General features: G+C 33.6%; 1 protein-coding gene across 1 annotated transcript; it reads right to left on the bottom strand.

Moving 5' to 3' along the window:
- Positions 1-405: 405 nt before the first annotated feature.
- On the bottom strand, positions 406-20,046 carry LOC142231130 (neprilysin-1-like). Its single transcript, XM_075301750.1, has 2 exons — positions 18,144-20,046; positions 406-488 (listed from the first exon to the last, which is right to left on the bottom strand). The coding sequence occupies exons 1-2, from the start codon at positions 20,044-20,046 to the stop codon at positions 406-408; spliced, it is 1,986 nt and encodes a 661-aa protein (XP_075157865.1).
- Between the last annotated feature and the right edge of the window lie 7,075 nt (positions 20,047-27,121).

Genomic DNA, 27,121 nt, shown 5'->3' with positions numbered 1-27,121 from the left:
ATCCTGTACCAGCTCCCTTTTCTACTATACTGCTTACTAACAATAATGTTAAAGCAGGAGGTAGTAATCAAAAACTTATATTATTTATTCGAGGGAATGCTATATCAGGAGCTCCTAATATTAAAGGAACTAATCAATTTCCAAATCCTCCAATTATAATAGGTATAACTATAAAGAAAATTATAATAAATGCATGAGCTGTAACAATTACATTATAAATTTGATCATCACCAATTAAAGCTCCAGGATGTCCTAATTCAGCTCGAATTAAAATTCTTAATGAAGTTCCAATTATTCCAGATCAAGCTCCAAAAATAAAATATAAAGTACCAATATCCTTATGGTTAGTAGAAAATAGCCATTGTTGCGATTAAATGGCTGAAGTTTAGGCAATAGATTGTAAATCTATTTATGAGAATTATTCTCTTTAATCATGGCTTTATAGTCAATAATGACATTAGACTGCAATTCTAAAGGAGTAATAATTACTAAGGCTTAAAAGATTATTCTTATATTGATAGCTTTGAAGGCTATTAGTTTATTTAACTTAAAATATATATATTTACCAATAAATCATAAATATACTTATGCGAAATTCTCTATACGCAAAGAAAAAAAAAAAACGTTTGGAAACCGTGTACCGAAAACGTTTTTCTTTTGTTAGAGTTGTTTGAATTGCTTCGAAAATTTTAAACTTTTATCACCAAAAAAATTCGTTTGTTACAAAATTTTTATTTTTTCAATAAAAAAGTTATTTTTGAAACAACAACATAGTCCATTTAGTTTATATCAAACACTGTTATTTTCTGACTTTAGGTCTTTAATAAGACACATTTTACAGTTCAAAATTTAATATACTACAATGTAATGTTGAACATTTTTTCGGAATCTTCCGAACATATCTGGAATATATGTAAAAAAAAAAAACAAACAAAAAAAAAAAACTTTGGTCGAAGCAGGGATCGAACCCACAACCCTTGACATGCCAGTCGAACGTAGCAACCACTGCTCCACGGTGCCAAACTAAATATTTGTTTCTGTTAAATAAACTTTGTTTATTCGGTTCGTGGGCGCCGCAAGCTATGCTATATAAATATAACTTATATGGATAATTATCTATTGATGACCATAACAGGTACATAGCTCAGTGGTTAGCGTGTTGGCTTACAAAGTGCATGGTCCGCGGTTCGATTCTCCGTCCAGGCGAAAGGTAAAAAAAATTTAAAAATTTATAAAATCGTATAATTTCATTGTTGTTGGTATTACAGGAAAAGTTGTTAAGAACTAAAAAACCTCGTGGATGTGAGAAAGATGTGAGGGAAAATGCAATTAGCAAGAAAACAATGTTTCTTTTTTTTTGAGTTTGTCTTTATGAAATTGTTTTTACATCCTGGAAAAGAATAAACGTTTATCACAAAAAGTATATAATTTTCTTCCAAATACACTTCCTTACAGGGAAAAGCAAATTAGAAACGAACTTTGTTTGTCTAAAATTTCGTTTGGGAGGGAAGAATTATTTTTTTGCGTGTAATAATTTCTTAAGATTTAAATGTTTCCCATATTTTTTACTAACATTGTGTTCCGCCCCAGGGCATTAGCCTACATAAATTTTTTAGAAGTCGAACAAATTATGTCCACATCGAGTCTGATTTAAATGTATATAAAGGGTGATTTGTTAAGAGCTTGATAACTTAAAAAAAAAAAAACGCATAAAATTTGCAAAATCTCATCGGTTCTTTATTTGAAACGTTAGATTGGTCCATGACATTTACTTTTTGAAGATAATTTCATTTAAATGTTGACCGCGGCTGCGTCTTAGGTGGTCCATTCGGAAAGTCCAATTTTGGGCAACTTTTTCGAGCATTTCGGCCGGAATAGCCCGAATTTCTTCGGAAATGTTGTTGTCAAAGCTGGAATAGTTGCTGGCTTATTTCTGTAGACTTTAGACTTGACGTAGCCCCACAAAAAATAGTCTAAAGGCGCCAAATCGCATGATCTTGGTGGCCAACTTACCGGTCCATTTCTTGAGATGAATTGTTCTCCGAAGTTTTCCCTCAAAATGGCCATAGAATCGCGAGCTGTGTGGCATGTAGCGCCATCTTGTTGAAACCACATGTCAACCAAGTTCAGTTCTTCCATTTTTGGCAACAAAAAGTTTGTTAGCATCGAACGATAGCGATCGCCATTCACCGTAACGTTGCGTCCAACAGCATCTTTGAAAAAATACGGTCCAATGATTCCACCAGCGTACAAACCACACCAAACAGTGCATTTTTCGGGATGCATGGGCAGTTCTTGAACGGCTTCTGGTTGCTCTTCACTCCAAATGCGGCAATTTTGCTTATTTACGTAGCCATTCAACCAGAAATGAGCCTCATCGCTGAACAAAATTTGTCGATAAAAAAGCGGATTTTCTGCCAACTTTTCTAGGGCCCATTCACTGAAAATTCGACGTTGTGGCAGATCGTAAGTCTATTCATGATGAAATGTCAAAGCATACTGAGCATCTTTCTCTTTGACACCATGTCTGAAATCCCACGTGATCTGTCAAATACTAATGCATGAAAATCCTAACCTCAAAAGAATCACCCTTTATATGGGACAAAAAAATTTCATATATAGCACCCAACACCCTTGACGGATTTGATATAGTATCGAAAATGTGGATTTACATAGTGGTGCAGGGTACGGCCCCGTCCGACTTTAGACTTTTCTTACTTGTTTATTTTTATCATTGGGAATTATTGTTAGACTTCAAGATAATTGGTTTCATAACATAAAAGGCATCATAATATTAACTTGGAATTATATTTAAATTGCGTAGACATTAAAATTTTTATTAAGATCTCATGAAATAAAAATGAAGTTGAAGAAAATTTCATGAACAATAAGAGATACCTAATTAAATTCTAGACGCATCTTGTCGAAATGATCTGGAAATGTTACCTTCTACTCATATCGAGATTTACAAAATTGTCGTGTCCTTTTGGTTGGATGATACCATTTTAATAATTTCTCTTAATATTCGATTCGATTGACAGCAACTTAATTTCATGGTGCCACATGAACTCCATGAATATTAATTGGCCATTTGAGTCAACAACACCATCATTAAATGGAATGTTTTTCCATCCCCAGTTAATTAATAGATGGATTTGAACTTGTAACCCATGTGCATGTGGTAGACCAACAACATAACTTTGACTTTTGGTAATTAGTATATGGTACACTCAAACTCACACACACACACAGACAAAAAGGGCTTTGTTTGCACAAAATTACCTGATTAGCAAGAAATTATAATTAACTTTGTCATGGAAAGTTTCGTGCCACGCTTCATAATTTCTAATAGCAGCATTGTTATTGACGATGCACAATGGGATTCTATATAATGACAAATTTAAAGAAATAATGAACTATAAATCTTTATGCTTCATTTGTGTATAATTTTTTTCCCGCATTTTTTTGTTCATTTAACTAACGTACACAAAAAATTATTAGAGAAAAGGAAATGTTTTCCAAATACAATAATTCCATGAACGAAAATAAAGTTAAATTGGCTTTAGTGAAACAGAGGGTTCACTTTTTTTGAGTGTAGTTAAAAAGTGACATCAACATTGGATGGGCATAATAGACCGTTTCTCTACGCTTCCAAAAACTGGGTTTTCTTTTTTATACCCTTCACCACCACTGTGGTACAGGGTATAATAAGTTCGTGCATTTGTATGTAACGCCCAGAAGGAGCCGTCCTACACCCATCATCATTTTATCATTAAATTCTGAGTCGATTTAGCGATGTCATTCTGTCTGTCTGTTGATGTATTTTTATGTGCAAAGACCAGCTCGAAATTGTAGTCGGATTGTCTTCAAATTTGACACATGTTCTTCTTGGGCCCAAAGACAATCCCAATTGATTTTGAAAAAAAAAAACGATTCAGATTTAGCTTTAGCTGTCATATATATTTATAAGCGATCTTGTTATAAATGACGTATTTATCAACCGATCTTCTTTAAATTTCGTATATTCAAATGTTTTGTGAGTTCCGCTTATTTTTACAGAATATCAGTCAAATCGGTATAGCTTTCGTCAAAATTTTATTTCTATAAAAAAATTTATTTCTATAGAAAATTTTGTCAAAATTTTATTTCTATCGAAAATTTTGTCAAAATTTTATTTCTATAGAAAATTTTGTTAAAATTTTATTTCTATAGAAAATTTTGTCAAAATTTTATTTCTATAGAAAATTTTGTCAAAATTTTATTTCTATAGAAAATTTTGTCAAAATTTTATTTCTATAGGAAATTTTGTCAAGATTTTATTGCTATAGAAAATTTGTCAAAATTTTATATCTATAGAAAATTTTGTCAAAATTTTATTTCATAGAAAATTTTGTCAAAATATATTTATATAGAACATTTTGTCAAAATTGTATTTCTATAGAAAATGGTGTAAAAATTTTATTTATATAGAACATTTTGTCAAAAATTTATTTCCAAAGAAAGCAATAAATATAGATCAATATATATTATCCTCATATCCCTCATATATTTCTTACCTACACAAAATTTATTAACAATAGTTTTCATCACTTTTACCCCCATTTTCATGAAGCTCCGTTAGTGCTACGTTAGCTAACGAACTTTTAAACCGTGATATCTACATATCTGTCACTTTGCGTATATATTCCAAATGCCAGTTAGAAACTTAACTGTTGAAAATTTTTCAGTTAAAGTTAACCGGAGAAAAGATATTTCCATTTTTCTTTCTGTTAACTGGCAGTTAAAGCCTAACGGAGCTACATGAAAATGGCCGTTAGTGTAATAAATACAAACAATGTAAGAGTAAATATTCGATTTCATAAATTTTTCAAATGTTACTTTTTATACCCTCCACCATAGGATGGGGGGTATATTAACTTTGTCATTCCGTTTGTAACACATCGAAATATTGCTCTAAGAACCCATAGAGTATATATATTCTGGGTCGTGGTGAAATTCTGAGTCGATCTACGCATGTCCGTCCGTCCGTCTGTTGAAATCACGCTAACTTCCGAACGAAACAAGCTATCGACTTGAATCTTGGCACAAGTAGTTGCTATTGATGTAGGTCGGATGGTATTGCAAATGGGCCATAACGGTTCACTTTTACGTATAATATAAACGGAGCCCCAGAATTGGTTTGCGGAGCCTATACGTGTAGCATATTTCATCCGATCTGGCTTAAATTTGGTACATGGTGTAAGTATATGGTCTTTAACAACCATGCAAAAATCGGTCCATATCGGTCCATAATTATATATTTCCCCCATATAAACTGATCCCCAGATTTGACCACCGGAGCCTCTTAGAGGAGCAAAATTCATCCGATCCGGTTGAAATTTGGTACGTGGTGTTACTATATGGTCTCTAACAACCATGCAAAAATTGGTTCATATCGGTCCATAATTATATATAGCCCCCATATAAACCGATCCCCAGATTTGGTTTGCGGATCCTCTAAGAGAGCAAATTTCATCCGATCCGGTTGAAATTTGGTACGTGGTGTTACTATATGGTCTCTAACAACCATGAAAAATTGTTTGATATCGGTCCATAATTATATATAGCCCCCATATAAACCTATCCCCAGATTTGGTTTGCGGATCCTCTACGAGCAGCAAATTTCATCCGATCCGGCTGAAATTAGGTACACGGTATTAGTATATTATCTCTAACAACCATGCAAAAATTGGTTCCCATCGGTCCATAATTATATATAGCTCCCATATAAACCGATCCCCCGATTTGACTTGCGGAGCCTCTAAGAGAAGCAAATTTCATCCGATCTGGCTGAAATTTGGTACATGGTGTTGGTATATGTTCTCTAATGACCATGTAAAAATTGGTCCACATAGGCCCATAATTATATATAGCCCCCATATAAACCGATCCCCAGATCCTCCGGAGCTTCTTAGAGGAGCAAAAGTCATCCGATCCGATTGAAATGTGGTACGTAGTGTTAGTATATTGTCTCTAATAACCATGCCAAAATTGGTCCATATCGGTCCATAATTATATATAGCTCCCATATAAACCGATCCCCAGATTTGACCTCCGGAGCCTCTTGGAGGAGCATAATTCATCCGATCCGGTTTAAATTTGGTACATGGTGTTAGTATATGGTCTCTAACAACCATGCACGAATTGGTCTATATCGGTCCATAATTATATATAGCTCCCATATAAACCGATCCCCCGATTTGATCTCCGGAGCAGGGTTGGCCTGTCGCAAACTGTGACTTTTGCGACATACGTTTACGACGGTATAATACGTATGTCGCAAAAGTCGTAAACCTAGTGTAGAAAACCTAATTTGGAATCAAAGAAATTGTGAATATTTTTTACTTTAATATAGTTAAGCTCCCCGATAAAAGGTATGCAAAAAATGTTTTATATTGTACTTATTCACTACTAGATTTACATCTCTCATTCACAACATTGAACTATTCTTGGTTTTCGTGGTCCAAGCTTTTGCTGCATCAACGAATGCCTAGCTACAATTTTGAAAATTTTTAATTAGTATGGCAATTGGCTCTAATAAGCCAAAAAGTGATTTTATAAAATTTTCTCTAAACAGGAATTCACTTATATAAGACTTAAATAGTTTTCCTTCTTTCCAGTTTCTGCAGTAATTTGTGAAAGGTTGACTATGAGCGAGAACCGACCGTCACGTTTACTGCACCATCGAGTAGTTTATAGTAATTTTGGCTTCGAGTTTCCAATTGAAATAACTATATTCTCAAGTTTTTTAAACTCGTTAATAATTTTATGAACATTCCTGAGAATTAAAACTTCTTCGCATATATCATCATCTTGGATATCATTCGCTGCCTATCTGAAGGGTTTGAAGTATTTGGAGTTTGTGACGTTTGCTACTTTTTCTACATTTACGACGTGTATGTGACGTTTACGACTTTTACAACTTTGCGACAGTCGCAAACCTTAAAATGTTTGATACAGACCATCTCTGCTCCGGAGCCTCTTGGAGAAGCAAAATTTGAGTGCAGTTGGCTGGGTTTATTTTGAACGTGCTTCCTCTTACTTCATTTGTGTTTTGTTTTTTATTTTGGTATTGGTTTGTACTGTAATCATATTTGTTGTTTTAATTCCGAAACGTGCGTCCATCCAACCATCTTGCAGTCTATAGGGCTTTGCCCAAATAAATTTGACAAACATTATTTTCCTCTGTTGGTTAAGCTACTTTTATAGTTTAGTCAACACAATGACTTTAAAGCTGAGATCGAAACAACAAATAAAATTGTATTTCTATAGAAAATGTTGTCAAAATTTTATTTCTATAGAAAATTTTGTCGAAATTTTATTTCTATAGACAATTTTGTCAAAATTTTATTTCTATAGAAAATTTTGTCAAAATGTTATTTCAATAGAAAATTTTGTCAAAATTTTATTTCTATAGAAACTTTTATCAAAATTTTATTTCTATAGAAAATTTGTCAAACTTAATTATATACGTATTTAATCTGCCTTTTTTAGTTTAATATATACCACATATGGACTACCTTGCAATTTAGAAGACTATGTTAGGAAGTTTTAAGGTACCTTGCCATCGACAAGTGATACCGCAACCCAAGTAATTCGATTGTGGATGACAGTCTTCAGTAGAAGTTTCTACGCAATCCATGGTGGAGGGTACATAAGCTGCGGCCTGGCCGAACTTACGGCCGTATATACTTGTTTTCTATTCGGATTGATGTGAATTGCATTGGACACTTCTATCAAAAGTTATGGTTAATATTGTATATAGCCTGTGACTACATTTTTAAAAATTTCCTATCCAAAAAGGGCAAAAAGCTTTGTTCGGTCTAAAGTGGTCTAAGTAATTTTTAGCCATGTTCCATTAGCACTATTTTGAATGCGTACATATAAAAAAAATCTACAATAAACATGATTTTAAGACCGAAAAAAAGTTTATTATCTTATACGGTTTTTGAGAAATTCCAAAAAAAACTTTGAATTTGTTTCCTGTAAAATTCTCTTTTTAAACTTGGCGTACTTTGTATTAATCGATAGAGCCTCCAATAAAGTTCAGCAATAAAGTCATTGCATTGGAGCAAGCATATTGTCATTTTTGGAACAATCATTACTGCTTCAATGATGGCTATCTATCATCCTTTCCAGAATTTTTATTGGACTAGAGTGGGGTAAATTTTCCAGTTTCGGGAAATCAAAAAAACTGTTCGCCTCTTTTCAGTTTTCTTGTTTTTAATTTTGACATTTGAGTTGTTGGAATAAAATGTTCTCTACAAAAGCAAATCGTACCCATTGTGCATTAAAGCATGGGGAATGTAGATCACAGAGTTTGTGAAACTTTTCACATTTAACCTCTAGACAAAGCCACAAATTCATAGACTTTTGTAATGGTATACATATGTCACTTGATTTTGTCAAAATGCCTGGGTAATTCCCTATGGGGTGGGTGGCGGAGAAAGTCAACGGCTTAATTTGATATAGGTAATGTTGTAATTGTCCTTATTTACTATCATCCAACCACTTTTCCCAACGGTTAGAGAAATTGTAATCAATTTATTGTTCTTAACGACCGCCGCACGCAACGAGGGGGGGGGGTGGTTGGATAGTCTTTGTAGTTGCGAAACCACTTGTAAGTTTTGAATGTAAGTTAATACAGAATTTTGTTGGTCTATACCACGTACATCCTTTGATGTTGTAAATTTATGATTGAAATTGGCAATTAGCGCATGAGTGACATTGACACTACAAGTGATAATTATTAAGGCATGCAAACCTCAAGTGTCAACTTACAAGACAGTGGTGTTTGAATCTAGTCGCAATTCTTTGAGGTTAATTGTTAATTTCAATAAATTTTGTAATTCAATGACATGCTAATTGCAGGGTATCGTAACTAAGCCTTACAAAGGCCTTCTACACAGAGATGGTCTGCCAAAATTTGCGACATATTTGACATACACTTTTGTATTGATGAATGAAGTTTAGGTTAGGTTAGGTGGCAGCCCGTGGTGCAATGGTTAGCATGCCCGCCCTGGTGCAATAGTTAGTATGCCCGCTTTGCACACACAAGGTCGTGGGTTTGATTCCTGCTTCGACCAAACACCAAACAGTTTTTCAGCGGTGAACTATCCCACCTCAGTAATGCTGGTGACATTTCTGATGGTTTCAAAGCTTCTCTAAGTGGTTTCACTGCAATGTGGAACGCCGTTCGGACTCGGCTATAAAAAGGAGGAGGAGCTTGTTAAGCTCAATGACAAGGGACCTCCTTTTTATAGTCGTGTCCGAACGGAGCACAGTGGGGCAAAAACGCAACAAGTGGCGATTAATTAAACTACTTATCCGATTTTAAAAATTCTTTCACTATTATAATGCTACGTTATCACTGACTGACATAGGCTACACATCTTTTGTGGGAGTGGGGGGTACCACTCCCACTATTAAAAATAGCTCTAGCAGCCATAGTAACGGACCGATTGTCATGAAACCTTCGCAATGTTGTGCTGTTAATCTGGTAATAATCCTTGGCTATACTTGGTTATGATTGGGTGTGACGCCGCCCATTCAAACTTGGGACTGGTATATATGTTGATCGTACAGTATGAATTACATCCAAGGTGGAATATGGCGGTGTCACACCCCCTTTTAAAAAATGTTGTGGCTCAGTAGAATTTTTTTGTTTTTGGAAAAAATTAATAAAATTTTCACTTAGTAATCCAATTTATTATACCCTTCACCACTACTGTGGTACAGGGCATAATAAGTTTGTGCATTTGTATGTAACGCCAAGAAATAGTGGTCATAGACCCATCTTTTAGTATACCGATCGGCTTAGAATTAAATTCTGAGTCGATTTAGCGATGTCCGTCTGTCTGTCTGGCTGTCCGTCCGTCTGTCTGTATATGTAATTTTGTGCACAAAGTACAGCTCGCAATTGAAGTCCGATCGTCCTCAAATTTTGCATAGGGCCGTTTCTAGGGGTAGAGACAATCGCTATTGGTTTTGGAAAAATCGGTTCAGATTTAGATATAGCTGTCATATATATTTATCCCCGATTTGGTCATAGTTAGCGTGTTTATCAACCGATTTTCGTGAAATATCGTACATCCAAATATTTTATGAATCTCGAAAATCTTGCAAAATATCAGCCAAATCGATTCAGATTTTTATATAGCTCCCATATATATCTTTCGTCCGATTTAGACTTATATGACCACAGAGGCCAAAGTTTACTACCGATCTTCGTGAAATTTTGCACAGAGGGTAGTATTAACATTCTACCAATGCTTGTAAATTTGACTGAAATCGGTTCAAATTTAGATATAGCTCCCATATATATCTTTCGTCCGATTTGAACTTATATGGCCACAAAAGCCAGAATTTTGCCGTGATTTGCTTCAAATTTTGCACAAAGGGTACGTTTAATAGTATCGTTAAGTGTGTCAAATTTTGTTAAAATCGGTTCAGATTTAGATATAGCTCACATATATATCTTTCGCCCGATTTGGACTTATATGGTCTCAAAAGCCAGAGTTTTGCCCTAACTTACTTCAAATTTTGCACAAGCGGTACTTTTAACGATACTATTGTATGTGCCAACTATGGTTAAAATTGATTCAGATTTAGATATAGCTCCCATATATATCATTCGTCCGATTTGAACTTACTCAAAATCCAGGGTTTTGCCGTGATTTGCTTCAAATTTCGCGCAAGGAGTACGTTTAGTAGTACCGGTAATTGTGCCAAATTTGGTTGAAATCGGTTCAGATTTAGATATGGCTCCCATATATATCTCCCGTCCGATTTGCACTCATATGACCAGGGGGACCAAAGTTATACTCCCATTTACGTAAAATTTTGCATATATAGCAGAATTATTATTCTAACTATGCATGTCAAATTTAGTCAAAATCGGTTCAGATTGTATATAGCTCCCATATATACGTACACCAGAGTTGGGGAAATATGTTATGGTAGACTGTTACACATTTTAGACCCATTTTCAATGGAAGTTTCCTCCAATTAACTGGATAGCGTTAGCCGATTTAAATTTTAATTCTAGAGATATTTTAGAAGTAACAAAAATTGTCTCCTTTATATAGCTTCCAGTCTAAAGTCTAAAGTCGGCCCCGCCCGACTTTAGACTTTACGTACTTGTTTTTATTATTGTAACGTTTAAGAATGGGGGATTGTTGTATCATATATGTAACTAAATTCGGGACCCAAGGTTAGGTTAGGTTAGGTGGCAGCCCGATGTATCAGGCTCACTTAGACTATTCAGTCCATTGTGATATCACATTGGTGAACTTTTCTCTTATCACTGAGTGCTGCCCGATTCCATGTTAAGCTCAATGACAAGGGACCTCCTTTTTATAGCCGAGTCCGAACGGCGTTCCACATTGCAGTGAAACCACTTAGAGAAGCTTTGAAACCCTCAGAAATGTCACCAGCATTACTGAGGTGGAATAATCCACCGCTGAAAAACTTTTTGGTGTTCGGTCGAAGCAGGAATCGAACCCACGACCTTGTATATGCAAGGCGGGTATGCTAACCATTGCACCACGGTGGCTCCCTCGTATCAAGGAGTTGTCATATGAATTTGGCATGTACTACACAGTTGTTCATAATTTTATAGGCTACATTTCTTCCCTCGACGGCTTTGTAAAATGTTGAAAAGTTCAGGAGCTGTAGTCGAATAAAAGAAAAAGTCGGTAATAAAAGTGATAATTTTAACGACATTTTTGCGTTTTTGAGCATGAAGATGAAAATTCCGACTTAATAAATGCAGCACTTTGGTTGGCCGAGTCAAGAGCTACAACTTTGCTAAATACCACAAAAATGAATTCACAACATTTTTCGAGCTATGGCCATACGAAAATTGCAAATAATGCTCAAAATCGAATTTGGAGACAAAATTTTAGAGGCTCATACAAGTCAAACGGCAACCAATCTGGCAAAATCCAGAAATTACTTCTCTCCTCTCATCGAGTACTTTCGACTGGTATATTTGATTTTTTGTTTGTGGACAAAAAGTTTATGTTTGCGTCACAGTGTATTCGGCCATATATACTTGTCGAACCCGTTGCACTATATTTTTATAGCCATCACCATAGAATGGTGTTGGTGGTATAATAAGTTTGTCATTCCGTTTGTAACACAATAATATTATATAATTATACCCTAAACCACATAGTGGTCAGGGTATAATAAGTTTGATCGGCCAAAAAATGTGCCTACCAGAAATATTGATTTAGACCCCATAAAATATATACCGATCGACTCAGAAACACCTCCTGAGTCGATCTAGCGCTTGGTGTCCGTCCGTCCGTCCGTCTGTCCATGTATTTGTTGTTCACAGGATTCCGGTCGCAATTATTAACCGATTTTGATGAAATTTGGTACAGGGTGTTTTTTGGGCACAAGGACGAACGCTATTGAATTTGGAAGAAATCGGATCAAATTTAGATATAGCTCCCATATATATGTATCTCCCGATTTCGACAAATGGGGTCACGTTGCGCGTTTTTTCAAACGGATCGTCACCAAATTTTGCACATAGTAATCTTTTTCATCGCCCTTCAAGTCTGTAAAATTTAATCCAAATCGGTTCAGATTTAGATATAGCTCTCATATATATGTATCGCCCGATTTTCCCAAATTTGGCCACAAAACCTTTATTTATCAACCGATCTTACTCAAAGTTGGCTATATATAATCTTCTATAGCACTAACTGTATGTGCAAAAAATCATCGAAATCGGTTCAGATTTAGATATAGCTCCCATATATATGTATAGCCCGATTTTCCCAAATTTGGCCATAGAACCCTTATTTATTAACCGATCTTACTAAAAGTTGGCTAGATCCAGTCCTCTATAGTACTAACTATATGTGCAAAATTTCATCGAAATCGGTTCAAATTTAGATATAGCTCCCATATATGTATCGCCCGATTTTGAAAATTCGCCCTTATAACCTTATGTTTGACCATATAGGCCTCATTTCTTAACTGATCTTACTCAAATCTTGCACAAGGTAACCTTTTGTGGTATTAATCAAACCCGCAAAATATTATGCAAATTGGTTCCCAAATTTGGCCATACTACTCTTATTTATTAACCAATGTTACTCAAATTTCATATTTTGATGTACCAGCCGATCGTACTTATACGTACTTGTAGCTCTTACATAAGAATATAGCTCGATTTTTACAAATTTGTATTTATTACCCACACTAATTTAACGATTTTTTCTTTTTTAATAATGGGCTCAATATTAGTGGCATACTAACTCCGTACACGCACAGAAAAAACATGTTTGGATATGGTTGCCGCATCCATTTATTGCTTATCTAGAGTATGCAATTGTCGCAAAAACCATGTATTTTGTCTTTGTAAAAATAATTTTCGAGCGGAGAAAAATGTATGGTGGCAATAAGCATTTGAATGGTTCTCAAATACCGCAAACATGTTCTATCATTTAAATGATAGAATTTGAGACCATTAAATGGTTGGGAAAATCATGTACCTAACCATTCAATTTTTATTACTTTTTTACAGGGAAAAAAGTATTTTTAAAGGTTAAGTATAGACATGTCTAGAACCATTACATGGCCATAAAGACCATTTACATTTTTTCGTGACGATTTAATTTTTTAACATGTTTGCAGCGAAAAGAATTTTATAAAAACATTGAGCAGGTACACATGATTTTCATTTTGCGCGTCAGTCGTGTGTTGATTGTTTCTTGGAATGGACGGAGAATACGGATTTACTGTGTTTTGTGTTAATTTATTTATTCAGAAGTGACACGTGGTTTTATGTGAACACAAAAAAGGAAAGTGTAATTGAAAAAATGTACCTGTTTTTTGTTCTGCATTTTGCTATATGGTATAATTTATTTTTATTTGCAGTAACATGTTGTCTGCGTTTGTACATTTGATGGGCACGATGTAAATATGGAATAATTAATTATTGTTGAAATTGAAATAAAATAGAGTGTGTAAAAATATATGATGTTTGCTTGAACGTCATTATAAATAAAAATAAACAATGAATTAGTTTATTAATAAATAAAAACAAACAAATAAAGTTAATTTTGTGTTTTCTTTTCTCAAGTGGCGTCCTTTTTTCGACGATGAAAAAAGTTTTTTCATAAAGATCAAAACATTTTAGCTTGTGAATATGTTCTTTTAACTAGGAGAAAAACATTTTTAATGAATACCATAACATTTTAGATCGTGCCCATTGTCTTTTCGTTCAAACAAAATTCTTTTTATCAATATAATAACATTTTAGATGAGGACAATTACATTTTTCTTAGAACCATGTTCAATGAGCCAACATGGTTGCAGGTAAAAATGTTACATGGTCGCCGCAAAAATAGCTCCTATCATATTATTTTGCTCTTCGAATATGATTGTGACAATCATTTTTCTTCTCTGCATGTAGGCGCAATATCAACACAGCCAGTGTTGCTAGAAGTAGGGGGAATTCCTTATATGTAGGGTTTTTCTAATATTTAGCGTCTTGTAGGGACGTAGGGCCACAATGTAGGACATTTTCACTCAACACAATTTGTAATAATTTTTACATTTTGGTGGCTCTAGAGGAGGAAATTAGAAGCCGGCAAACTTTATTCCTGTAGAAAATTTTGTCAACATTTTATTTCTATAGAACATTTTGTCAAAATTGTATTTCTATAGGAAATTTTTTCAAAATATTATTTCTATAAAAAATTTTCTCAAAATTTTATTTCTATAGAAATTATTCTCAAAATTTTATTTCTATAGAAAAATTTCTCACAAAAATTTGTTTATAGAAACTTTTTCCAAAATTTTATTTTTATAGAGATTTAACAACAAAGATTACTAATTTGGGTAGAATTCTACCAACCTTGGCAACGGTGGTGGTAATACAAATTTATATTCTAAGTTATATACGTTGCATATTCATGTTTTAAGATAATAAAGTACTTAGAACCATGTTTGTTTTGTACAATTTTTTAAATGTAACGAAAAATATAGCAGGGAAAATTGTTTGGGAATGTATGAGAAAGTAGGGAACTTTTTTTGTCCTTGTACGGTAACTCGAACATTTTCCCTGGCAACATTGAGAATGAGCAATAGTCACATTAACACAAAGCACCCATAGACTTGTACCCTTAATTTTCTTAAATATGCAACTGCGGTTTATCTCCCAGACCTATATGTTACCCCACAAATCCTTATGATTACTAATTCTGTAATGGTTTCGACTTTCTACTTTACTTACTGGTTTATATATATTTTTGATCAGGGAGAAATTTTAAGACGATAAAAGCATGTTCGTCTGGCTGTTTGTCTGTTGTAATCACGCTACTGTCTTGCAGTAATTGCGCTATCGTCTTGAAATTTGGCATAGATTCGTCTATTGTCTGCACACATACCATGTTCGAAGATGGGCTACATCGGTCTAAGTTTTGATATAGCTACCATATAAACCGATCCCCCGATTTGGGGTCTTGGGCTTCTAGAAACCGTAGTTTTTATTCAATTTACCTAAAATTGGAAAACAACACACAAAAAAAAATTTTTCTGATTCAATCACCAAATTACTTGATCAAATTAATTTTTTAATTGAAATGTCTTCAATCACGAAAATGATAGTATCAATCACAGTTTTAATTGGGCATAGAAAAAATTCTTGATTAAAAAATTAATTGATTTTTTCAGCAAATTTCAATTAATTTTTTAATTGATTCAATTAAAAATTTAATTGATGTTGATTGCAAAACTCAATTAATTTATTAATTAAACCAGTAAGGAAAGTCTAAAGTCGGGCGGGGCCGACTATATTATACCCTGCACCACTTTGTTGATCTAAATTTTCGATACCATATCACATCCGTCAAATGTGTTGGGGGCTATATATAAATGTTTGTCCCAAATACATACATTTAAATATCACTCGATCTGGAAGAATTTGATAGACTTCTACAAAATCTATAGACTCAAAATTTAAGTCGGCTAATGCACTAGGGTGGAACACAATGTTAGTAAAAAAATATGGGAAACGTTTAAATCTGAAGCAATTTTAAGGAAACTTCGAAAAAGTTTATTTATTATTTATCGCTCGATATATATGTATTAGAAGTTTAGGAAAATTAGAGTCATTTTTACAAATTTTCGACTAAGCAGTGGCGATTTTACAAGGAAAATGTTGGTATTTTGACCATTTTTGTCGAAATCAGAAAAACATATATATGGGAGCTATATCTAAATCTGAACCGATTTCAACCAAATTTGGCACGTATAGCTACAATGCTAATTCTACTCCCTGTGCAAAATTTCAACTAAATCGGAGTTAAAAACTGGCCTCTGTGGTCATATGAGTGTAAATCGGGCGAAATCTATATATGGGACATATATCTAAATCTGAACCGATTTCAACCAAATTTGGCACGCATAGCTACAATGCTAAGTCTATTCCCTATGCAAAATTTCAAATACATCGGAGCAAAAAATTGGCCTCTGTGGGCAAATGAGTGTAAATCGGGCGAAAGCTATATATGGGAGCTATATCTAAATCTGAACCGATTTTGCTGATATTTTGTAAGCTTTTCGAGACTCATAAAATATTCGGATGTACGGAATTTGAAGAAGATCGGTTGATATACACGTCAATTATGACTAGATCGGTGAAAAATATATATGGCAGCTATATCTAAATCTGAACCGATTTTTTCCAAAATCGATAGGGATCATCTTTGAGCCGAAACAGGACCCTCTACCAAATTTTAGGACAATCGGGCTAAAACTGCGAGCTCTACAGACAACAGACAGACAGACAGAGGGACAGACAGACAGACGGACATCGCTAAATCGAATCAGAATTTAATTCTAAGCCGATCCGTATACTAAAAGGTTGGTCTATGATTACTCCTTCTTGGCGTTACATACAAATGCACAAACTTATTATACCCTGTACCACAGTAGTGGTGAAGGGTATAAAAAGGTAACTATTTTTAATTACTTTCTGAATTGGCTTAGAGTTTTTATTTGGATTAACAAATGATTGTTTGAAATACATTTTTAATTAGTCTTCCGAATTAGATTAAAAAGTTAATTGTATCAATTAATTTTTTAATTACAAATTTTAAAATTTTCAATCATTGACATAATTAACTTAGTGTTTCTATCATGATTAAAAAGTTAATTGTATCAATTAATTTATTAATTGAAAAAATTTTCAACTTCAATTAACTTTTTAATTGGAAATATTTTGGTGATATTTTTTTTTCTGTGTAGAAATATTATAGCACCGTTAATAGGTGTGCCGAATATGGTGTATATCGGTCCATGTTTTGGAATAGTCCCTTGTAGACCGATCTCCCGATTTTACTTCTTGGGCCTCTAGAAACCATAGTTTTTATCTGATTTGTCTGAAATTGAAAATCTAGAGGTATTTTAGGACCACGAATAGGTGAGTCGAAAATGTTGTGTATCGGTCCATGTTTTGGTATTGCTCCCATGTGTTAAGTCTGCCGATTTCTACGTTGGTACACGCATCTATATAATCATCTCAACCATGTTTCGAGGGCAAAATGTTATTTTTGGACGGTGACCATGGAGCATTTTTGTCGCAAAAATGTCGTTTTCTCGGCAAACATATACATGGTTGCCGAAGTCAGACATATTCTTTTTGAGAAAATAACATGGGTGCCGTAAACATGTTACATGTTCTCGGTCAAAAAATAATATTTTGCTCTCGAAACATGGTTGAGGTGATCATATTCCTTCTCTGAGTGTATATATGTATGCTTAGCAGAGTATCTGTCATCAAATCCAACTGAAATTCTATGTACATACTTATTTTCAAATAACGTGCGAGGAGTAATTAAGATTCGGGTATTTAAGATTCGGCCCGGCCGAAGTGAAGTCCGTATAAACTTGTTTCTTCCAAGCTTGTTGTTAATCCTAACAAAGAAGGCAACAGTGTTTTTTTTTTAGAAGAAATTTTATTAAATAATGATTGCTGCTCCCCTTTTAATTAACACACAATTCATATAACTTTAATTTTGTCACAAGAAACCTAGTGATATATCAAATCCACAAATGGCAAAATTTATGCTCCTTTGTACAATTGAAAGCTTCATTGAACTTCGAAGAATAATAAACGGAATCATTAACACGATCCTGAACTGTACCGTGATATTTGTCACCACTTTTAGGTGAACTATCACAATAGGATAGAGCAAAATTCAAATAGAATATTTTGTCCAGTGACATAAAAATCCCTTGCTGCTCGAATGTGAAATCTTCAGTGCCATTTAATTGCAACTTTTTGGCAAGAGCTTCGTAAGCATAATGTAAACCACGGATATCAGCAATTCTATCATCTTTTGCATTTTTATATTGTGAGTGCATACACTGGAAGCTTTCATTAAATTTCGGATTTGTTATCATTGCCTCCTGATGAGTATCAATGATTTTACCATCAATACCTCTATGGAAGATGCCAAAATCAAAAGCATGGAGTATTTCATGTGCCAGAGTAACTCCTAGGTTGCTGTATTTGAAAACATCGTGGAAGCTGTTATTATACATGGGACTCTGTAGCACTGAATTGGGTATATAAACTACATGCGATTCGTCTAAAAAATTGGGTGTATAATTTTCCAACTCTGGTTTTGTGTTTGGTTGAAAAAATCGGCTTGCTTCAGTACGGGCTCCTTGGGAAAGGCCTAAATCTTTCCGCTTTCTATTGAAAGCAAGCAATTTCAAATGATTTCCATAAAAATCATATATATCGATATCTAACTTTGAATAGAAATTTTCCAATATCTCGATGGTATTCTCTCGGGGCAAGTTTGCCACTTTTAATTGCAAATTATCAAGTTTATACAGAAGATGTATCAACGTGGTATCATTGAGAAGATTTTTATTTCTTAATAACTCCTTTTTCATTTGCATTTTGATGGTGTGAAACATTTGATGGGTATCCCACATGTCTTCATTAATATCCGTTCGCATTTGCTCATAAACCCAGTGCATGGCAAATGGAAGTTGATTTCGTGTAGATTCCATGCAACCAAACTTTTCAGAGAAGTCGTCAGTTTGCCCGATCATGTACCATATGAATTTTAGTAATAAATATTTTCCAATGAAGCGATTGTCATAGAGATTCACCAGAGCTTCCAAACGTCTGAAATAGGAAAGGTCTTCCACATTGATTTTCACTTTAGTTGTTGCGGGTATATCTCCCATAACAGTTTCCAAGTATTGTCTTAGCCATGGTAGATTGATATTGTCAATATCAATATCTTCAACGTTCTTTTCATCAGTATCATCATGGGCCATCACTAAAAGTTCTTGCAGCATAGATTCAAATGTTCGGGTATATACCCAAAATAAATTGAATTCACCCTCTTCAATGTCATTATCAATGCTTGATGCAATATCTTCCATTTGCCTGGTAGAAAGCGGTCGTAAACGCTTTTTCGGTCTACTCAAATTAATGTTAACTTCACTTGGGGATTCCCCCTTTTCGATTATAGCAGTGTCGAAAATAAATCCTCCGAAATCATATTTGTGCATAACAGCCAATAAACGTATCCAGTCCATATCTTCGATTTTGTATAGATCACTGAGTTGGGTGGTCAAATTTAAATTCTCATTTTCCTCTAGCCAAACTAAATATTGCCATATTGAGATATTTTCAATATTCACACAGGACTGAAAAAAATCATAAGCCATATTCACAAATGCAGGTTTATTCTCCAAGTCTATGACTTTTATGTAATCGTCTAAATCCTTGTTTGCTTGATCTTTTACGATATAAAACATATTCCTGTTATTCCACTTGGCACAACTGTATTGATAGAAATCTTCACAAGGATCAATTTGAGAATCCATAGAGGTTTCGATTATTTCAAGTTGTCTTCGATTTGCCTCATTTTCAGAGTTTACAAAATTCACATTAGATGCCAATGCGATAAGCCGGAACACTAGTAGATTTATTGCAGACTTTCTGATCAGTGTCATTATTAAAGTTTGTTTCACTATGTTCGCATTTGAAACGTTTCGTATTAATACTTGCGAAATAGATGAGGAATTTTGCAATTTATAGCATTTGGATTTGACCTTTACAACATTTAATGCTTAGGATTATCGATGTGTATTTTATTCACTCAAAAGTTCTTACATCAGCACTTACCTGGTGACACCATAAATTTGTCATTTTGTTTGTAAAACATTGTAATAATTCGTTTATATATGGACATAGTATATAACAGGGCTAGTAAAAAGAAATGCGCTACTTGTGCATGAAATTGGAGGCTTTAATTAGCATAATTGGAGGGGGCCATCGTGGCATGGTTGGTTATTGCTATTTCGGTTGGGAAAAAAAAGGTGCAACATTCTTGAAATTGATTGCAAAATCTGAAGGACACTGTCATAGATTTTGGGTCCTGTATCCCTCAGAATACTATTATGAATTAACAAATGAATTAATTAACTTTGGAATGACACAATTATTTGGGCACAAAATACACAAGTAGTTAGGATAGGTTAGTAGTTAGCACAAGCCTACCCACGCGGACCGGACAAAGCTAGTACACTCAAAAAAGTGAACCCTCTATTTCACTAAAGCCAATTTAACTTTATTATAGTTCATGGAATTTATATGTTTGGAGAAAGTTTCCTTTACTCTAATAATTTTTTGCGTACGTTAATTAAATGAACTAAAACGGGGAAAAAATTATACGCATATGTTTTACTAAATTCGTACTTCTCACAAAATTGTTCATTATTATACCCTAAACCACATAGTGGTCAGGATAAAATAAGTTTGATCGGTCAAAAAATGTGCCTACCAGAAATATTGATTTTAGACCCCATAAAATATATACCGATCGACTCAGAATCACCTCCTGAGTCGATCTATCACTTGGTGTCCGTCCGTCCGTCTGTCCATGTATTTGTTGTTCACAGGATTTCGGTCGCAATTATTAACCGATTTTGATGAAATTTGGTACAGGGAGTTTTTTGCGAACAAGGACGAACGCTACTGAATTTGGATCAAATTTAGATATAGCTCCCATATATATGTATCGCCCGATTTCGACAAATGGGGTCACGTTGCGTTTGTTTTCAAACGGATCGTCACCAAATTTGGCAAAAGGTAATCTTTTTCATCCTTCTTCAAGTCTGCCAAATTTCAGATTTAGATATAGCTTCCATATATATGTATAGCCCGATTTTCCCAAATTTGGCCATAAAAACCTTATTTATTAAGCGATCTTACTAAAACTTGGCTTACTCTAATATTTTTTTTGGTACTGACAGTATGTTCCAAAAATAATCGAAATCGGTCCAGATTTAGATATAGCTCCCATATATATGTATCGCCGATTTTACCAAATTTGGCCGTAAGACCCTTATTTACAAACCGATAGTGCTCAAAGTTGGCTAAATATAATCTTCTATACCTCTAACTGTATGTGCGCAATTTCATCGAAATCGGTTCAGATTTAGATATAGCTCCCATATATATGTATCGCCCGATTCGGTCAAATTTGGCCGTAAAACCCTTATTTATCAACCGATCGTACTCATAGTTGGCTAAATGTAATCTTCTATAGCTCTAACTGTATGTGCGAAATTTCATCGAAATCGGTTCAGATTTAGATATAGCTCCCATATATATGTATCGCCCGATTTTGCCAAATTTGGCCGTAAAACCCTTATTTATCAACCGATCGTAACCAAGGTTGGCTAAATATAATCTTCTATAGCACTAATTGTATGTGTAAAATTTCATCGAAATCGGTTCAAATTTAGATATAGCTCCCATATATATTTATCGCCCGATTTTGAAAAATTTGCCACTAATAAACTTAATTTTGACCATAGGGGCCTCATTTATTAACTGATCGTACTCAAATTTTACACAAAGTGACCTTCTGTGGTATCAATCATACCTGCGAAATATTATACAAATTGGTTCAGATTTAGATATAGGTCCCATATATATGCATCGCCCGATTTTGTCATATTTGGCCATAATACACTTATTTATTAACCTATGTTATTCAAATTTTGATGTACTAGCTGATCGTATTTAGACTTATATGTAGCTCTTACATAAACCTATTGCCCTATTTGAAGAAATTTGGATTTATTACCCACAACTAATTGACCGATTTCCTTTTTATACCCACCACCATAGGATGGGGGGTATATTAACTTTGTCATTCCGTTTGTAACATATCGAAATATTGCTCTAAGACCCCATAAAGTATATATATTCTGGGTCGTGGTGAAATTCTGAGTCGATCTGAGCATGTCCGTCCGTCCGTCCGTCCGTCTGTTGAAATCACGCTAACTTCCGAACGAAACAAGCTATCGACTTGAAACTTGGCACAAGTAGTTGTTATTGATGTAGGTCGGATGGTATTGCAAATGGGCCATATCGGTCCACTTTTACGTATAGCCCCTATATAAACGGACCCCAAAATTTGGCTTGCGAGGCCTCTAAGAGAAGCAAATTTCATCCGATCCGGCTGAAATTCGGTACATGTTGTTAGTATATGGTCTCTAACAACCATGCAAAAATTGGTCCACATCGGTCCATAATTATATATAGCCCCCATATAAACCGATCCCCCGATTTGGCTTGCGAGGCCCCTAAGAGAAGCAAATTTCATCCGATCCGGCTGAAATTTGGTACATGGTGTTAGTATATGATCTCTAACAACCATGCAAAAATTGGTCCACATCGGTCCATAATTATATATAGCCCCCATATAAACCGATCCCCCGATTTGGCTTGCGAGGCCTCTAAGAGAAGCAAATTTCATCCGATCCGGCTGAAATTTGGTACATGGTGTTAGTATATGGTCTCGAACAACCATGCAAAAATTGGTCCACATCGGTCTATAATTATATATAGCCCCCAAATAAACCGATCCCCCGATTTGGCTTGCGAGGCCTCTAAGAGAAGCAAATTTCATCCGATATGGCTGAAATTTTGTAGGTGATGTTAGTATATGGTCTCTAACAACCATGCAAACATTGGTCCACATCGGCTCATAATTATATATAGCCCCCATATCACCAGATTTGACCTCCGGAACCTCTTGGAAGACCAAAATTCATCTGATTCAGTTGAAATTTGGTACGCGGTGTTAATATATGGCCTCAAACTCCCATGCAAAAATTGGTCGATATCGGTCCATAATTATATATAGGCCCCATATAAACCGATCCCGAGATTTGACCAGAGAATTGTCCAGAGCCCCTTGGAAGAGCAAAATACTTCCCATTCGGTTGAAATTTGGTACGTGATGTTAGTATATGGTATCCAACAACCATGCAGGAATAATAAGTTTTAAGATACCACAACCCAAGTAATTCGATTGTGGATGACAGTCTTTCGTAGAAGTTTCTACGCAATCCATGGTGGTGGGTACATAAGATTCGGCCTGGCCGAACTTGCGGCCGTATATACTTGTTTTGTAATAATGAACTCAATATAAGTAGTATGCCACTAATATTCTCTTTTGGTGCAAAATAAACTATAGTTGCTAGTATTAGTCATTTCTGCTCAGATTGTGACAAGACACCCATAAACATGTACCCCCCTTTATGTTCTCCAAAACCTATACAAATGATACCCCACAAATGCTTATGTTTACTAATTTAGTAGGGGTGGTTTAGGGTATGATATAGTCGGCCCCGTCCGACTTTCTACTTTACTCACTTGTTTTTTAAATTTGTAAATTTTACTGCAAGTGCGCCCATCGTGAACTTCGTATGACATTCTAGTACCACACTGTGGAACAGGGTATTATAAGTTATCCAGATGGCGAAGATGAAGACATATGGTGTCTTTGGCAATATTGCTCAGGGTCAGCCCCTCAATCGATAAACACGTTTTTGTCTAGGTCGCACTTTTAGTCCTATCAACTTCAAATTTGGCATAAGTTTGTGTTTTGGATCAGAATAGAACCCAAAATGAGTTGCGTTTTACCTATAGCTCCCATATATATCTTTCGCCCAATACCTACTAATATGGCTACAGAAGCCAGAATTTCAGCTTGATTTGATTTAAATTTTGCACAAGGGCAATCGTAAAGTGAAATGTGCCGAATTTGGTTGAAATCAGTTCAGATTTAGATATATGTTAGCTTCCATATATATCTTTCCATCGATTTACACTCATATGACCACAGAAGTCGAATTTGTAATCCGATTTAAGTGAAATTATGCACATGGAGTAGAATTAACATTGTAACTATGCATGCCAAATACGGTTGAAATCGGTTCAGATTAGATATAGCTCCCATATATATGTTTTTCTGATTTCGCCAAAAATGGCCAACAGACTAACAATTTACTTATAAAATCGTCACTGCTAAGTCGAAAATTTGTAAAAATGACTTCGATACTTATAACATAATACATGTCTATCGACCGATAAATCATAAATACACTTTTGCAAAGTTTCCATAAAAATTGATTCAGATTTAAATTTTCGCATATTTTTATACCCCCACCATAGGATGGGGGGTATATTAACTTTGTCATTCCGTTTGTAACACATCGAAATATTGCTCTAAGACCCCATAAAGTATATATATTCTGGGTCGTGATGAAATTTTGAGTCGATCTAAGCATGTCCGTCCGTCTGTTGAAATCACGTTAACTTCCGAACGAAACAAGCGATCCACTTGAAACTTACCATAAGTAGTTGTTATTGATGTAGGTCGAATGGTATGGCAAATGGGTAATATCGGACCACTTTTACGTATAGCCCTCATAGAAACCGACCCCCAAATTTGCCTTGCGGAGCTTCTTAGAGAAGCAAATTTCATTCGATACGGTTGAAACTTGGTGCGTGGTGTTAGTATATGGTATGTAACAAAAATGCAAAAATTGGTCCATATCGGTGCATAATTATATATAGCCCCCATATAAACCGATCCCCAGATTTGACCTCTGGAGCTTCTCGTAGCAGCAAAATTTATCCGAATCGGCTGAAATATGGTACATGGCATTAGTATATGGCCTGTAATAACCATGCAAAAATTGGTCCATATCGGACCATAATTATATATAGCCCCCATACAAACCGATCCGCAGATTTGAACTCCGGAGGCTCTTAGTGGAGCAAAATTCATCCGATCCGGTTAAAGCTTGGTGCGTGGTGTTAGTATATGGTCTGTAACAACCATGCAAAAATTGGTCCATATCGGTCCAAATTATATATAGCCCCCATATAAACCGATCCCCAAAATTGACCTCCGGAACCTCTTGGAGGAGCAAAATTCATCCGATTCGGTTGAAATTTGGTACATTGCGCTAATATATGGCCGCTAGCAACCATGCCAAAATTGGTCCATATTGGGCTATATATAGCCGATCCGCAATCACACAAAAATTGGTCCATATCAGTTCATATTCATGGTTGCCAAAAATAATCTAGCAAAATTTTATATCTATAGAAATTTTTGTCAAAATTTTATTTCTATAAAATTTTTTTTCAAAATTTTATTTCTATAGAAAGTTTTGTCAAAATTTTATTTCAATAGAAAATTTTGTCAAAATTTTATTTCTATAGAAAATTTTGTCAAAATTTTATTTCTATAGGAAATTTTGCCAAAATTTTATTTCTATAGAAAAATTTTCTATAGAAAATTTTGTCAAAATGTTATTTCTATAGCAAATTTTGTCAATTTTTTTTTCTATCGAGAATTTTGTCAAAATTTTATTTCTATAGAAAATGTTCTCAAAATTTTATTTCTAAAGAAAATTTCTCTCAAATTTTATTTATATAGAAAATTTTATCAAATTTTAATTATATAGAAATTTTGTCAAAAATTTTTTTTCTAAGGAAAATTTTGTCGAAATTTTATTTTTATAGAAAATGTTGTCAAAATTTTATTACTATAGAAAATTTTTCAAAATTTTATATCTATAGAAAATTATGTCAAGATTTTATTTCTATAGAAAATTTTGTTAAAATTTATTTCTATACAAAATTTTGTCGAAATTTTATTTTTATAGAAAATGTTGTCAAAATTTTATTACTATAGAAAATTTTTCAAAATTTTATATCTATAGAAAATTATGTCAAGATTTTATTTCTATAGAAAATTTTGTCAAAATTTTATTTCTATAGAAAATTTTGTTAACATTTTATTTCTATAAACAATTTTGTCAAAAATTTTTGTTCTATAGAGAATTTTCTCAAAATTTTATTTCTATAGGAAATTTTGTCAAAATTTTTTTTCTTTCGAGAATTTTGTCAAAATTTTATTTATATAGAAAAGTTTCTCAAAATTTTATTTCTAAAGAAATTTTTCTCAAATTTTATTTATATAGAAAATTTTCTCAAAATTTTATTTTTAAAGAAAATTTTCTCAAATTTTATTTATATAGAAAATTTTGTCAAATTTTAATTATATAGAAAATTTTGTCAAAATTTTATTTCTAAGTAAAATTTTGTCAAATTTTATTTCTATAGAAAATTTTCTCAAAATTTTATTTTTAAAGAAAATTTTCTCAAATTTTATTTATATAGAAAATTTTGTCAAATTTTAATTATATAGAAAATTTTGTCAAAATTTTATTTCTAAGTAAAATTTTGTCAAATTTTATTTCTATAGAAAATTTTCTCAAAATTTTATTTTTAAAAAAAATTTTTTTAAATTTTATTTCTATAAAAAATGTCAAAATTTTATTTCTATAGAAAATTTTGTCAAAATTTTATTTCTAAGGAAGATTTTGTCAAAATTTTATTTCTTTAGGAAATTTTGTCAAAATTTTATTTCTATAAGAAATTTTGTCAAAATTTATTTTCTGTGGAAAATTTTGTCAAAATTTTAATTCTATAGAAAATTTTCTCAAAATTTTTTTTCTAAAGAAAATTTTGTCAAATTTTATTTATTTACAAAATTTTGTCAAATAGTAGTTCCAAATAGATTTTGTTTGAAAATAATTCTGTAACTTTTGAATGTATTAAGATATTAGCATATTTTTTATAAAGAAAATTTTATTTGTATAGAAAATTTTTTATAAATTTTAATCATATAGGAAATTTTGTCAAAATTTTATT

The sequence above is a fragment of the Haematobia irritans genome, chromosome 3 (genome assembly GCF_050003625.1).
Source record: "Haematobia irritans isolate KBUSLIRL chromosome 3, ASM5000362v1, whole genome shotgun sequence".
Classification (NCBI taxonomy): domain Eukaryota; kingdom Metazoa; phylum Arthropoda; class Insecta; order Diptera; family Muscidae; genus Haematobia; species Haematobia irritans.
Note: the sequence above shows the minus strand (reverse complement) of the source record. Positions and strands in the feature narration are given on the sequence as shown.